The 14,338-nt window shown below is 42.8% G+C and overlaps 1 protein-coding gene across 4 annotated transcripts in view; it reads left to right on the top strand.

The window, feature by feature from the left end:
• HERC2 (HECT and RLD domain containing E3 ubiquitin protein ligase 2) overlaps positions 1-14,338 on the top strand; it is a 1,448,528-nt gene that overhangs the window by 53,574 nt on the left and 1,380,616 nt on the right. For all 4 annotated transcript variants that reach the window (XM_069204283.1, XM_069204284.1, XM_069204285.1 and 1 more), the window contains exon 4: positions 7,327-7,464. In XM_069204283.1, coding sequence (XP_069060384.1) covers positions 7,327-7,464 — 138 coding nt within the window. The remainder of the gene's footprint in view (positions 1-7,326; positions 7,465-14,338) is intronic.

Genomic DNA, 14,338 nt, shown 5'->3' with positions numbered 1-14,338 from the left:
TGCAGGTGTTCAAGGACACCACCACCACAATGTGGTACTGCAACAATCAAGGTGGTGTGGGGGTCGTGGACCCTTTGTCAAACTTAGCCGTCGGTGCCTAGCAGATCACAAATAGTATCGCCACCCGGAGGTGGCAGAAGGACTCTTTCAGCATTGGGGAAAGCCTTGGTTAGATCTGTTCGCCTCCACAGAGAACGCGCAATGCCAGCAGTATTGCTCGTTGGAGTTCCCAAGGCGGCAATCGCTCGGGTACGCTTTTCGCTGCAAATGGAGTTCCGGCCTCCTGTAAGCCTTTCCGCCCATACCACTTCAGCTCAGAATTGTCAAGAAGATAAAGAACAACTGGGCCTGAGTAATCCTAGTTGCTCCGGATTGGGCACAGAGAGTCTGGTATCCCAAGCTTCTGAAAATGAGCATTGCTCCGATCAGGCTGCCTCTTTGGGAGGATCTTCTGTAGCAGTAGTAGGGGGGGGGGCTCTCCACCCGAACCTGTCAACTCTGCTCCTTCATGCGTGGAGATTGAGCGGGGGCAGTTGATTGCTTTTGACCTTCCTCCTGAAGTCTGTAAAGTTATTTTGGCAGCCAGGCGTCCCTCCACTAAAACAGTATATGCCTGCCGTTGTAAATGCTTTGTATATTATTGTACAGAAAGGTCTTTTGATGTTCTTTCTGCTTCTCTTTATACTATCCCTTGCCAAGCAGGGTTCTGCCTTGGGTACTCTCAAGGGCTATCTTTCTGCCTTATCGGCATTCCTTCAGGTGCCTGATCAGCCTTCAATTTTCAAATCGCCCATTGTTCATAGATTCCGCGAAGGACTTGTACATATGTTTTTCCCTACGCCCTTTGTTATGCCCCAATGGGACTTAAATCTGGTCCTCACATTTCTTATGTGTGGTCCCATTGAGCCCTTGCGCAACTGTCCCCACTGGCTGCTCACCATCAAGACAGCCTTCTTAGTGGCAATAACATCTCCCAGGAGGGTGAGTGAGGTGCAAGCTCTGTCATCAAAGCCACCGTATCTCACTATCTATCCAGACAAGGTGGTTCTCAGAACTCGTGCCCCTTTCCTCCCCAGGGTGGTGACCCCATTCCATCTGGGTCATAATATCACCCTGCCCACCTATTTTGCTCCACCGCATCGCTTTAAGGAAGAGGAGCAACTCCACCGTCTGGACCCAAAAAGAGCAGTGTCTTTTACCCCTTGACTGCACAAAAAAGTTCAGGGTGGATGACCAACTCTTTGTGGAGTACGTCGGAGCAAAGAAGGGTCGGGCAGTTCACAAGCTAACCATTTCGCGCTGGGTAGTTCTCTGCATCAAGATATGCTACGCATTGGCCATCAAGCAGCCTCCTGAGGGCTCATTCTACCACGGGCAAAGCTGCTACCCCTGCACTAGCTCGGGGCGTTCCAATCCTGGATATTTGTCAGGCAGCAATGTGGGCATTTTTGCACACATTTGCAAAACATTACTGCCTGGACAATCGGGTATGGAGAGACGGACACTTTGCCCCTTCGGTCCTACAGGACTTTTTAGTGTAAGTAGAGGTATCCACAGCCCACCGCAAGGAGGTTATGGCTTGGGTATCTATTCAAAGATAAGAAATCTGCAGCTATAAGTCTATCAAATGAACAAGTTACTTACCTTCTGTCACACATTATCTGGTAGAGACTTTATCTAGCTGCAGATTCATTACACCCACCCATGCCTCCCCACTCTGTGGATATGTCTAGTAGGGTTAGGGTTTATCTCTTTTAGGGCCTTAGTTTTGTCAGATGAACTGTTAGTTCTATCCATGACTCTGCGCTTCTGGCGTGTAAGCTCGTGGATAAAAGAACTGACGTCATGTGCCGGGGTGGTGCCTTTATAGGTGACTGTGACGTCACAAACGGCTCCAACAACGCTGACGATGCCTCGCAGAGCCAAATGACGCACGCAGATCCGAATGATGCCACCCGACGGTGCACACAGGGTACTGCTCAGCAAAAACATCTGGATTTGAAGCTGACGCCAGGGAGTTCAAAGGCGAGGAATCTGAAGCTAAATAGTCTCTACCAGGTAATGCCGTTACCGAAGGTGAGTAACTTGTTCATTAGCCCCCAGTGTGGACAACCTACTGTTAATCTTGAGTTCCTTATCATATTCACTTCCTTAAGATTCTCCCCCACCTGAAGTGATACCTACATTGTAGACCTAATTTAGTTGGGGTGAAAAAAAGTTCTTAATCGTCTGCCATGTGTACAGATTTGACAGGTTTCAAGCAGTTTATTTGGTTTGCATGACAGTTATGTTCGTTAAGCCACACTGGGAGACAGTTTGCTTCCACGACCAAGAAGTAGGCAGTTGTTACTTTGTGAGGTTCACCACCCCATGGCCGGCTTCTGGGGATCGCAAAGAGGTGCATCTCCTTGTGTCGATCTCTTGGAGGAAAATACTGGTTTCTCAAATCTGGAACTGTATTGTAACAGAATCCTGGATGACGTTCTAATTGTACCACAGATTGGTGCTCCTGCTTCTACATCAGCCTAAGCAGGATTAGAAGTCAAAGGTTTGATTAAAAGAAATAATTAGTATTATGGTTTCCAGGGGGCTGAACTGTTCTGCTGGTTGCCCTGGAACGGACCTAACTCACATTTGACATTCAGCAAGAGTAACATAAATGGCTACAGTCCTCTGTTCATAAGCACGTAAAAACAGAAGAAAATTGAACAAGGTTTGACAATCTCAATCTTCATTCTTACTGAAAGTTTCTGTCTTAGGTCCTTGGATAGTCAACAATTACAAATTATTTTTCCATTACTTACGGATATTTATCTAAAGTTGAAGGTTAAGCAACTTGAATCAATAAGCATTTAATATTTGAAAGGTAAACACTATTATAATAATTTGCATTACTTTACCGTTTCTCCTGAAGAAACTTTCAGCATAGTGAGTGAAAGTGGTTCACTAGTTTATTGCATTGCAATTGTATTTATGTAATGCTTACTATCCCTGATGAGGCTTTGAAGTGGTTGACATTGAATAGCACGCTCCTCAGGAACCAAAGGTTAGCAGTTGATCTAGTGGTTCTTGCGATTAGTCATGCACACTCAATAAAAATTGCATGCATTTAGTCCAGTTATTTTGTGATAGCTTATATTAATACAGTTTACATGCAATCATTAACAGTTCTGTCCCACTTTGTGTTACTTACCCTTTAAATCTGACAAGTATGGAGGTTGTCCTTAATTTTAAGCAAAATGTGCATTTAAATACACCAAATATTGCTTCACATGTACTACAGGCAAGGTGAATTCTGAGCTAATCACTGCCTCCTCTTGCGTTGAGAGGTTTGTGACTTTTACCGCTCTCAACTGATGAGGAGTGGTACTTGTAGGGTCATGCAGGCACTGGGTGTGAAATGTCAAAAACATTACTGATGCAGTAACCCAGTCAAGCATTCCGAAGGAGAACATTCTGTTTGAATAAATGGGAAGCAAAATCCATCCTCCAAACATTTAATAAAAACATTAAAAAGAAATTAAAACTGCATCTCTATTTAAACAAATGGTTGAAGTTTACGTGACTGTGGCAAGTATAGGGTATTTTAAGGCATTCACCAAAAATTAGCAGGTGTCCCATTTGCTCTCTTCGTGGCTTCCTCACATCTGTTTAAGGCGAATGAGATACTATGTTTGACAGAACCTCAGTCAGCTCTGCTAGCACAAATCCCTGTGTGGTGAGCCAGCCAAATGAATGGCATTAAGGGCCCACTCAATTTAGGATGGAGCTTTGGCTGTGTTTTATTTTTGCCCAGGATTGCCTTTCTTTGAGTGGCATCCACTTCAGGGAAAAAAAGACTTGGCAAACACTTCCCGCTTGACAGGGACATTATTTTTTTTGTTTTTGTTTTTCAGAAACAACCTCCCCCATTTTGATGGTTTGTTTTTGAAAAGCTAAGAAAATTGACTTGCCTGCTGTGCTGCGATGATATGGTGGTCAACCTTGATTATTTGTGACATGAGGTACTCTATTAGAGAATGAAAATGATTTTTACATTGCTGAAGACCTCAGGTGCCACATCAATAGATACAAATGACGGTGGTTCCTAATATATCATAATATTGGGATGCATCTAGTTTAAGATGCATATCCAAATGTGTGCACGGTTATCTACCAACTGGTAAACAAAGACAACTTTCATTTGATGAAACCCACAGAGTTATGGGGGGGGCAGGCTTCAACAATGGTAGGAGTCAAAATGAGTGACCTCTGAAACCCCTTATTTTATAAAGCAGTTGAGAGTCCAAGTTTGATTGCTTCAAGGTTTAACTACATGTTCAAATGCATATCATAAGGAAATGCCTCCTTGGCATGGTTACCTCCTGACTTTTTGCCTTTTGCTGATGCCAGTTATGATTGAAAGTGTGCTGGGACCCTGCTAACCCGGCCCCAGCACCAGTGTTCATTCCCTAAACTGTACCTTTTCTTCCACAATTGGCACAGCCCTCGCACTCAGGTAAGTCCCTTGTAAATGGTACCCCTAGTACCAAGGGCCCTGATGCCATGGAAGGTTTCTAAGGGCTGCAGCATGTCTTTTGCCACACTGGGGACCCCTCACTCAGCACATGCACACTGCCTCACAGCTTGTGTGTGCTGGCGGGGAGAAAATGACTAAGTTGACATGGCACTCCCCTCAAAGTGCCATGCCAACCTCACACTGCCTGTGGCATAGGTAAGTCATCCCTCTAGCAGGCCTTACAGCCCTAAGGCAGGGTGCACTATACCACAGCTGAGGGCATATGTGCATGAGCACTATTCCCCTACAGTGCCTAAGCAAAACCTTAGACATTGTAAGTGCAGGGTAGTCCTAAAGAGTATATGGTCTGGGAGTTTGTCAAACACAAACTCTACAGTTCCATAATGGCTACACTGAAATCTGGGAAATTTGGTATCAAACTTCTCCGCACAGTAAATGCACACTGATGCTAGTGTGGGATTTATTGTAAAATGCACCCAGAGGGCATCTTAGAGATGCCCCCTGAATACCAGTCCGATTCCTAGTGCTAGGCTGACCAGTTTCTGCCAGCCTGCCACAACCAGACGAGTTGCTGGCCACATGGGGAGAGTGCCTTTGTCACTCTGTGGCCAGGAACAAATCCTGTACTGGGTGGAGGTGCTTCTCACCCCCCCTGCAGGAACTGTAACACCTGGCGGTGAGCCTCAAAGGCTCACCCCTTTTGTTACAGCGCCCCAGGGCATCCCAGCTAGTGGAGATGCCCGCCACTCCGGCCACTGCCACCACTTTTGGCGGCAATGCTGGAGGAGATAATGAGAAAAACCAGGAGGAGTCACCCACCAGTCAGGGCAGCCCCTAAGGTGTCCTGAGTTGAGGTGACCCCTGCCTTTAGAAATCCTCCATCTTGTGATTGGAGGATTCCCACAATAGGATTAGGGATGTGCCTTCCTCCCCTCAGGGAGGAGGCACAAAGAGGGTGTAGCCACCCTCCAGGACAGTAGCCATTGGCTACTGCCCTCCTGACCTAAACATACCCCTAAATTCAGTATTTAGAGGCACCCAAGAACCCAGGAAATCCGATTCCTGCAACCTGAAACAAGAAGCAGGACTGCTGACCTGAAAGCCCTGCAGAGACGACGGAGACGACAACTGCTTTGGTCCCAGCCCTACCGGCCTTTCTCCTGACTCGAAGAAAAGTGCAACAGTGACCCATTCGACAGGGACCAGCGACCTCTGAAACCTCAGAGGACTGCCCTGAACTAAAGGACCAAGAAACTCTCATGAGCAGCAGCTCTGCTCAACAACAAGCAACAACTTTGCAACTTCTAAAGACTTCACTCTTCCTGCTGGAAGCGTGAGACTTCACCCTCTGCACCCGACGCCCCCTGCTCGAGCTCCAGAGAACCAACACCACAGGGAGGACTCCCAGGTGACTGTGACCTCGTGAGTAGCCCGAGAAGACCCCACCCCCCCCCAGACCACCACAGTGACGCATGCAGTGAGAATTGAAAGGCTCCCCCTGACCGCCTGTAACAAGGAACCCGACGCCTGAACCAAGCACTGCACCCGCAGCCCCTAGGACCAGAAGGATCGAACTTCAGTGCAGGAGTGACCCCCAGGTGACCCTCTGCCTAGCCCAGTTGGTGGCTGGCCCGAGAAGCCCCCTGTGCCCTGCCTGCTCCGCTAGAGTGACCCTCGGGTCCGTCCATTGAATCCTATACAAAACCAGATGCCTGCTTTACACACTGCAACCGCCCACCCCTGTGCCGCTGAGAGTGTTTTGTGTGTCTACTTGTGTCCTCCTCCCCCTACCCCCCCATCCAGTGCTCTACAAACCCCCCCTGGTCTGCCCTCCGAAGACGCAGGCAGACTGGAACCGGAGCACCCCTGTTCTTCATAGGCACTTATGTGTTTTGGGCACCTGTTTGGCCACTGCAACTGACCAGCCCTGAGCTGTTGGTGTGGTAACTTTGGGGTTGCCTTGAACCCCCAACGGTGGACTGCCTATGCCCAGGAACTTAGACTTGTAAGTGTCTTTCTTACCTGACAAACTAACCATTACTTACCTCCCCCAGGAACTGTTGATTTTTGCATTGTGTCCACTTTTAAAATAGCTTATTGCTATTTTTACTAAAACTGTGTATGCTGTTGCTCTAATTCAAAGTTCCTAACTTATCTGTGTGGAGTACCTTGCATATTATGTATTTTCTTGAACTTGTGGTTCTTAAAATAAATTAAGAAAAATCATTTTTTGCCTGTGTATGTACAGCAAATGCTTAAAACTACCCTGTGTTACGCCTACTGCTCGATCACACTACCACAAAATAGCACATTAGAATTATCTAATTTTGCCACTATCTTACCTCTAAGGGGAACCCTTGGACTCTGCGCACACTATCTCTTACTTTGAGATAGTATATACAGAGCCAACTTCCTACACATATAATATTATATGCAGATTTAAAGCAATTTGATGTTTTCCAAAGATAACAGGAGATTTTAATGTATGCTAAACAGTTATCCAGTTGAGTGAAGCCAGACAATTAGAGCCATATTTACAAAGACTTCATATGTCTTAGTAATGGGTGAGGTGAAGTCGATAGCACAAATAATTAGTAATTTTCCTGTAATGTCTGTGATAAATATGTGTTTTGAGGTGAGTTGCAGGGAATTTCCCTCAAAGTAGCATACCATTGCAATTGTTGTTTTCGGATATTTGCTTAGGAGGTACTCCTCACAATAGCTATATAACGTGTTGTTTTCTGTGCGCCTGTTGATAATCCTTAACTGTGCTGGTTGTGAGCTAATTTTCAATGCTGATTACCTAGATGATGGAAATGAATGCCAGAATGCATCAAAGAAAGATGACCAGAATGACAAAGAGAAAAAAGATGAAGAAGAGACTCCAGGACCAGCTTACAGAGCGAAATCAATGATGGAAAGCTGGGTGTGGGGCAAGCAACCAGGTAATGGTTGACAAGCTCAGCATTCTCTTTATTGAATTCTTAAGCCAAGGATTAGAGTTTCTCTTTTTGTTGAGAGCAATCCTGTTAATTTTTTTTGCAATATTGATTGAAACGGTTTCAATGAATCTTCAGAATCCCTACACAACCAGTCTTGTTTATCAAACGTCTAGTGCAGAAACCCGAACTTAAAACCCATTGATCAAAGGATGGCTTTTATTAGATTTCACTTAACATTTATTAAAAGACATTCTTTGGTCAATGGACATTGAGTTGGGCTTTTCATTAGCGGTGTAATGAGCCAGTGATAGTTTTGCTTGAAGAGCCCAGCTACTTGTCTGTTTTGAAGCACTCCGATTTAATTTAGCAGCTCATTGCATTATTGCACATAATGTTATCTGTAGTATGGTTGCTTCTGTTGGAACTGCCCAATCATCGGCATTTGCTGCTGTGGTAAATAAGAATGTGTTATTGTACTTTGCTCTATTAAATATCACATAGTTGCAGTGCAACCCATATTAGAAACCAACATGCTAATGTGTAATGCAAGCTGTTACTGTTAGCCTGTTGGTGGAATGAATAGCAATTTTATTTGGAGTTGTTATGTAGTTAACATCTACTTTACTAGATTTGAACAGCTAAATATATGCCTATCTTGCAAGAGGAGTATTCCACTGCACACGACACTACATGCCTTTTTTTTCACTAGAAGGCTTGCTTTCTTTTGACCCACATCTCTCCATATTTTGCAGCAGAGGGTAAGTGCATGCTTTTATTCGAGACTACAGTCCAGAATAACAGTTGAAAATATTTCCGGATCACCCAGATAGGCTTTGTAGTTCCCTAATTTTACGGTCACTGAAAAGCTTACATTGCTGATGTGTTGAGGCGAGGTATGCTCTGCTAAAAGATTTCGTAAGCATTGTTGTTGTCCCGGCTTAAGGTGTTGATGGTTGTCAACTGCCTGTCTAAGCAGTAATGGACAGGCCAATAAAGATGTTAGTACCACCCATCCATACACTTTCCATGCCCCCTCCCCCCAACAGAGCAATAACAATGGCCATTCCTGATTCGTGTCTGCTTTGCAATTTCTCTCAGCTTTGATACACTTAGAATTCACCCACTAACTACTGTGAGCCTGCTTCTAAATATTTTAATTGGCTGAGCTTAACTTTGAATTTTGTAGAGTGTGAGCATTCTTATTTTTTATATTAAAGGTTTTAGATAATGTGTTACCTCTGCTTTAACTGGAAACCTATTAAATGACTGTCAACATTTCATGGGCTTATTTCACCAGCTAAAAGGCTGATCAAATTTAAGTCTTCGGTCAAACATCACTTAAACGTTTTGTGTGTAGGGCATTCAAGTGCCACTAAGGCATAATATTGGAGTGTTTTCGGCAATTAACTCCTTGCAAGGTAATAATTATTTACCCAAATTACTTATGTTCCACTGTATAGTCTTTTCTTGTTAAAGAAAGGAAGTGCTTCTGTTGCTGTGCTTTCACAGTGAATCCTACAGTTCCTACAGGGTTAGCACACTGATAACTTTTATGCAAATGGTTCTTGCCATCTTTAACTGTCTTGGACTGTCTCCTGACATGGGAAAGGTGACCTTTCTACGGTCAGATGTGATGCTGCCAGTTGCGCCTCCAATACACATGGACATTAGCACATAGTGCCAGTATTGCTTGGAATATTCATGTGCTCTGATAGCTCCCCATGTCTATGCATGAGCACTGTTCTTTCCCTTGTGTTCTGTCCCCTAGTCCCTCCTCATTGCCTCTCTGCCTGTATCCACATATGCCACCTGTCCCATATGAAAACAACCCTGCAGCAGGGAGAAGCAAAGGTAATAGTCGCACTGAGTGCAGCATTCTGCGAAGTGGGTCCGGGAACAGCAGTCACCTCCTTAGTGTGCTGCTTGTGCTCTACAGCTGTACTGCTCTCCTTCCTGAATCACTCCACCTCCTGCTCATCGCCCTTTAAATTGCTGCTGGTCTCCTTTTTTTATTATTGTAAGTCATACCACTGACAAGGTGACAGTGTGCATGCTTTTGTCCCCCTTGACCCTTCCTTGCTTTGCACCCCTCTTAGCCTGCTCTACTCCCCCGTAGGCTCTGTCCAGCTCTGTGTTCCCCATGGTCCTGCCCTGTTTTGCTCTCCCTGATGATCCTTCCCTGTTGTACTCCCTCTGCCATGACCTCCAGTGTTGTACACTCCCTCCCCACTCACTGAGGATCCTGCATTATTGTACTCCAAAATGATCTTGTCCTGTTGTAATCGGTGTCCATGGTTTTCCACAGTTGTGCTCTCCCCTCCCATGACCCTATCCCTCATTGACTCTGCCCACCTCTTCTCTTGCTTTGACTCTGTGCTGCTGTGTTGCCCCTCTGGGCCTTGCGCTGCTGTGATTTCCCTCTGGACACAACACCGCATTCGTCCTCACCTATGTACTTGATCTTTATGGAGCATGACCTGCTTCCCTGGGTCTTGTGCTCCTCCTCACTCAGCTCAAACCTGGTGTTTCTCTACCTTAAGTTGCTTCTTCCTATATATCCATTCTCTGCATCAAAATCTGCTCACTGTCCGTGATCTTCTCCCTGCCTCCTGGTCTCTGAAAGGCTCCACTTGGCCCTCTTGCTGCTCCCAGTCCTCACTTAGATCCTTGGATACTCCCTAGCCCCTATGCTGCTCCCTCTTTTGCTCTTGTCCATTACCTTGATGCTGCACTGCCATAGTCTATCCTATTAATTTCCTATAATGATAAGATATATATTTTTTAAATAATGAAAAAAGTATTTACCCTGCCTCACTAATATATACTGAATATGTAGAGTATGGCCATCAAAAAATTGAGGCCTTATAATATGCAGCAAGCTCTGTCATTTGATTATTGCTGAGACACACAAGGAGAGTGGGAGAGAATCTCCTAGTTGCCTTCTTCTAAGTAAACCCATGAACACAAATCAGTAACTAGGTTCAAAGGTAAGGGGACAGGAAGGTAAGGTACAATGGTGCTGTTCCCCTTAATAAATCCACAAGAATTGGAGTAGACGCCTCACTTTCCGGTCCCCTTCCTTTTGATTATTGCTTACACTTGAAAATAGCTTTTCATTAGTTAAAAAGCTATTTTGATTGGCATTACCAGTACTTGATAAAGTTGAAATTAGAAAACATTTTGGTGATCTGCATACTATGCTTGTCATTTATTTCTCTTTTCTGTGTTTACAAGTCATCAACATCTTTCTTAGTCTCTGTGATTTACGAGGGCCTGAAAATACAGTTTTTGTGTTCTCTAAAATGTCTGTATTATATTTTTCCTTATCAATTGACCACTATGGATTTGAAATGCTTTTGCATAGTGTTCTGAGATTTAGATTGTAATTCTTCTTTTTATAATTTATAATGTGGTCCACTTGCCAGAGTTTTAAAAGTGATGAGTGACTTTAGTGGAACATTTGGCACGTCATTGATATTATATAACAGAGTATGTACTAAAATTATGATACTCTATGGGGAGCAAAATAATTGTCTTACTTTCTGATTTATCTTATGGAGTTGCTGCATGTGGATGATAAGATGTTGAGGAGTGATGCTGTCTGTGTATGTGCATGTGGTAGAAAAGGATCTATTCACCAAGTATGGTAGTTGGAATAATAGTCTTCCATTTGTTTTATCTTTCATATTAATGTAATATAATACAGTAGGTGCGAACCATTCTTGATAAGCCTTAAACTATGTTGGCTCTGTTTGGACATACACCATTATACTAAGAGTTTGATTGAGCAATCCAACTTTAATTCCTATTCTACACGAAGCCTTTCGCTATGTCCTGGAGTGGTCTGTAGTGCTATCTTTTGCAGCTGTTATCCGTGAGCCTTAGGTACAGTTGTACGCCTGCTGCATAACCAGGCTGTTAACTTGTACTTTTAAATCAGCAAGCCACTAGAATGAACAGTCACTCCTTAACAAACCGTAGATGGTAGTATATATGGAACTTAAATAAAGGTGCTCTCTAAATGTACTGCAGAGGTTGTGGATTACTTTTCAAGCTATTAGCTTTTTTACTGTTTTCTCTTGGAACGTGCACATAAATCTTCTGGTTCAGAGCTCATTATAATTGTACTGCTGAGATATAAAACTTTGCAATTAGGGCACCCTGTTTAGGAGCGGAAGACCAAGAAGGAAGGAGCTAGCAGTATTGCTGTCCTTTTTAAAGATTTTGTTTCAGTGACCTCTAAACTGGGGTCTTTTCAGTAAGGCTCAACTTCTAGGGCTTAAAATAAAGCTTTCTTCCTCCTATGTCTTAAAAGGAGAAATAAACTTCTGAGTATATAGACCGACAAGTAATTTTGCTTCTAGACCAATCTTGATCTTACATCTACCATGTTGTGGAGAATTTAATATTTGTGCTCATATTCCAGAAAAATCTAAAGTCATGTGCTGTATAGATGGATTTGTGTGCAACACCAGGATTTACTCACCCAGCAGGACATACATTGATCTGGTGTTCTGATTTGTGTTCAGTTAGTTTTCTCATAAAGCCTTTTGCTTTTGACCAACCTTTTAGGCAGTTCAGTTTAGTTTGAGGATCTGAGTTGTAAAGGTTTTAAGCCCTTTGAAACATTTCCAAAGGACAGAAGTGGTGAGAATTACCTTTTGAAGGCTCCTAAGCTGCCTTCAATACACCCCATATTACTGTGAGCAGGCCTCGTAAAATCATAAAAATATTACTAGACTTGCAGGTCGAGTAATTTGAATAATCTACTCGACCTAACTGTAATGTACTTGACTCGTAAACGGGTCTCAAATTGTGTGATTGTTAACGCGTCCCTTTATGTCAAGTTTATACACATTAGGACTCGTTTTAGGCCGATTAATCTTTTGACCCAGTGGTGAGACACCGTAGGACGAGATAACTGATCAATATGTCAAGCAATATATCAATGATGTCACCAATATTTATCACCACGATACACTTTACTTTGGATAAAGACATTGATTAAACTGTCGGCGCAACCATGACCTTTCAGCCATGAATAACCACACCCTTTGATAGAATTTTTATGAATTTTATTCCCTATTGATTACAATCTACTAATCTCTAAACCAAGAAACATAAGAACATAATCACAACATGGCAACTGTAATAAGATTTCACTAATGCAAGAATCACGAACAAAAGAGTATAACACAATATAAACATAGGTTAGAACACAGAAAATATGATGCAAGCCTCAGTTCAGCATGGCGCAGCGTCAGTCTTGTCTATATGTGTCAGTCAGGGTGATCACATAGCCTAACTACTAATTAGCATCAGCATGTTGGGCTTCATGCAAAATGATTTAGAACACCAATTTAAAAAAAAACCCAAACTATGGCCTCTATTAAAATTACAGCAGTTGGTACCTAGAAAGGAAAAGCAAACAGACAAATTACAATAGCTTTGTCATAATTACCCTCCAAGGATTAAGTCAGCACACAGGATCAGTCTTCATCTTCAGGACATCAGTCGCATCGCCATCAGTCTAACTTAGTCTAGTGGAGAGGGGACACTTCCCTCTTACGGAGGAGAAGCAAAAAAAAAAAAAGGGCAGCCTATGGGTGAGGATAGTTTATTAAGTCTCAAATCACCAAACAGAGTGACAGAGTTTCTGGATGAAATTGATAGCATTCCCTACCTAGTTCCTACCGACCCTTCTGTGACATGAATTTTTATCCCTTTTTCGTAATACCTTCCCTCAAAATTCTATTGGATATTCGCTATACCCCACTATCTTTGACCTATCAAATTATACATTAGGTAATCCCAATTGTCACCCCACGATAATTTATAACACTTTGATTGGTCTTCATAATTGACGTCTTCGTAGGTGGCACATCCGGGGGGTTTCATCACCGTTTTGGCACGTCTCTCGGGTCATGAGCTTCTTTATCCACGGTCAATTGTCCTTGTACATTCTTTCGTATACTTTTGTTTCAAAATCTGTATAAAACTCATACCAAGGCAACTAGCATGCGTATGGGAACAGGATGAAATTAGCTACATAAAATGAAGGAAAAGAACAAATGCTGGGTCATGGCCCTTTACGAGTCAGCACAATGAAAAACAGAAAATATGCTTTAATATGAGAGCTGCACGGCTAAATCTTCAACTTACTCTAACTTAAGGCCTATGGGTTTTAGTACAAATGTAACGTTAATATATATATATATATATATATATATATATATATATATATTTATTATACGACTAATCATGGTGCAAGCAATTATTTCTTATAACCGATATAAGTATATGTGCACAATAGTAATTTCACGTTTCATAATTATAATTTAAATACACATTAAGCAACTACTATTTATTGTCGTTTTCTATGCAGCATTGTTAAGCATTTATATAAGCATTTCACGTTTAGTATATGTAATATTTAGACTACGCTCTCTCAGTCCCTCCTCTGATGACGCTCGTCATCACACATTTTAATTTTTCACCTTGCGCATAATACGCATTTCAACATCTTGCCCTTTATGTGAACTTTCCCAGATTTCATTGAACATTTTCTCCCTTTCACTTTCTTCATTTCTCCTGGTTCTTTTAGTCCAATTTTTCCTTATTTTGTCATTAATTTTGCATGCCCCCCATAATCCTAATAGACGGGCCAAAACAATTAATAGACCCACCAATATTTTTGCAAGTACCCCATTCCAAATGCTGGTAAACCAACTTCCAACTCTGGCAATTCCCTTTCCAAATTTCTCCCAAACACCGAGTTCTTTCAAATCCTTCAAATCTGTACTATCTCTAGTAAGGTTAGTAAGCATATTTCTAATCTTTTTACTGTTATCTGGAATGAATGAACAACAATGACGCT

Source organism: Pleurodeles waltl, chromosome 8, assembly GCF_031143425.1.
Source record: "Pleurodeles waltl isolate 20211129_DDA chromosome 8, aPleWal1.hap1.20221129, whole genome shotgun sequence".
Classification (NCBI taxonomy): domain Eukaryota; kingdom Metazoa; phylum Chordata; class Amphibia; order Caudata; family Salamandridae; genus Pleurodeles; species Pleurodeles waltl.
This window is presented reverse-complemented; position numbering and strand designations above follow the sequence as displayed.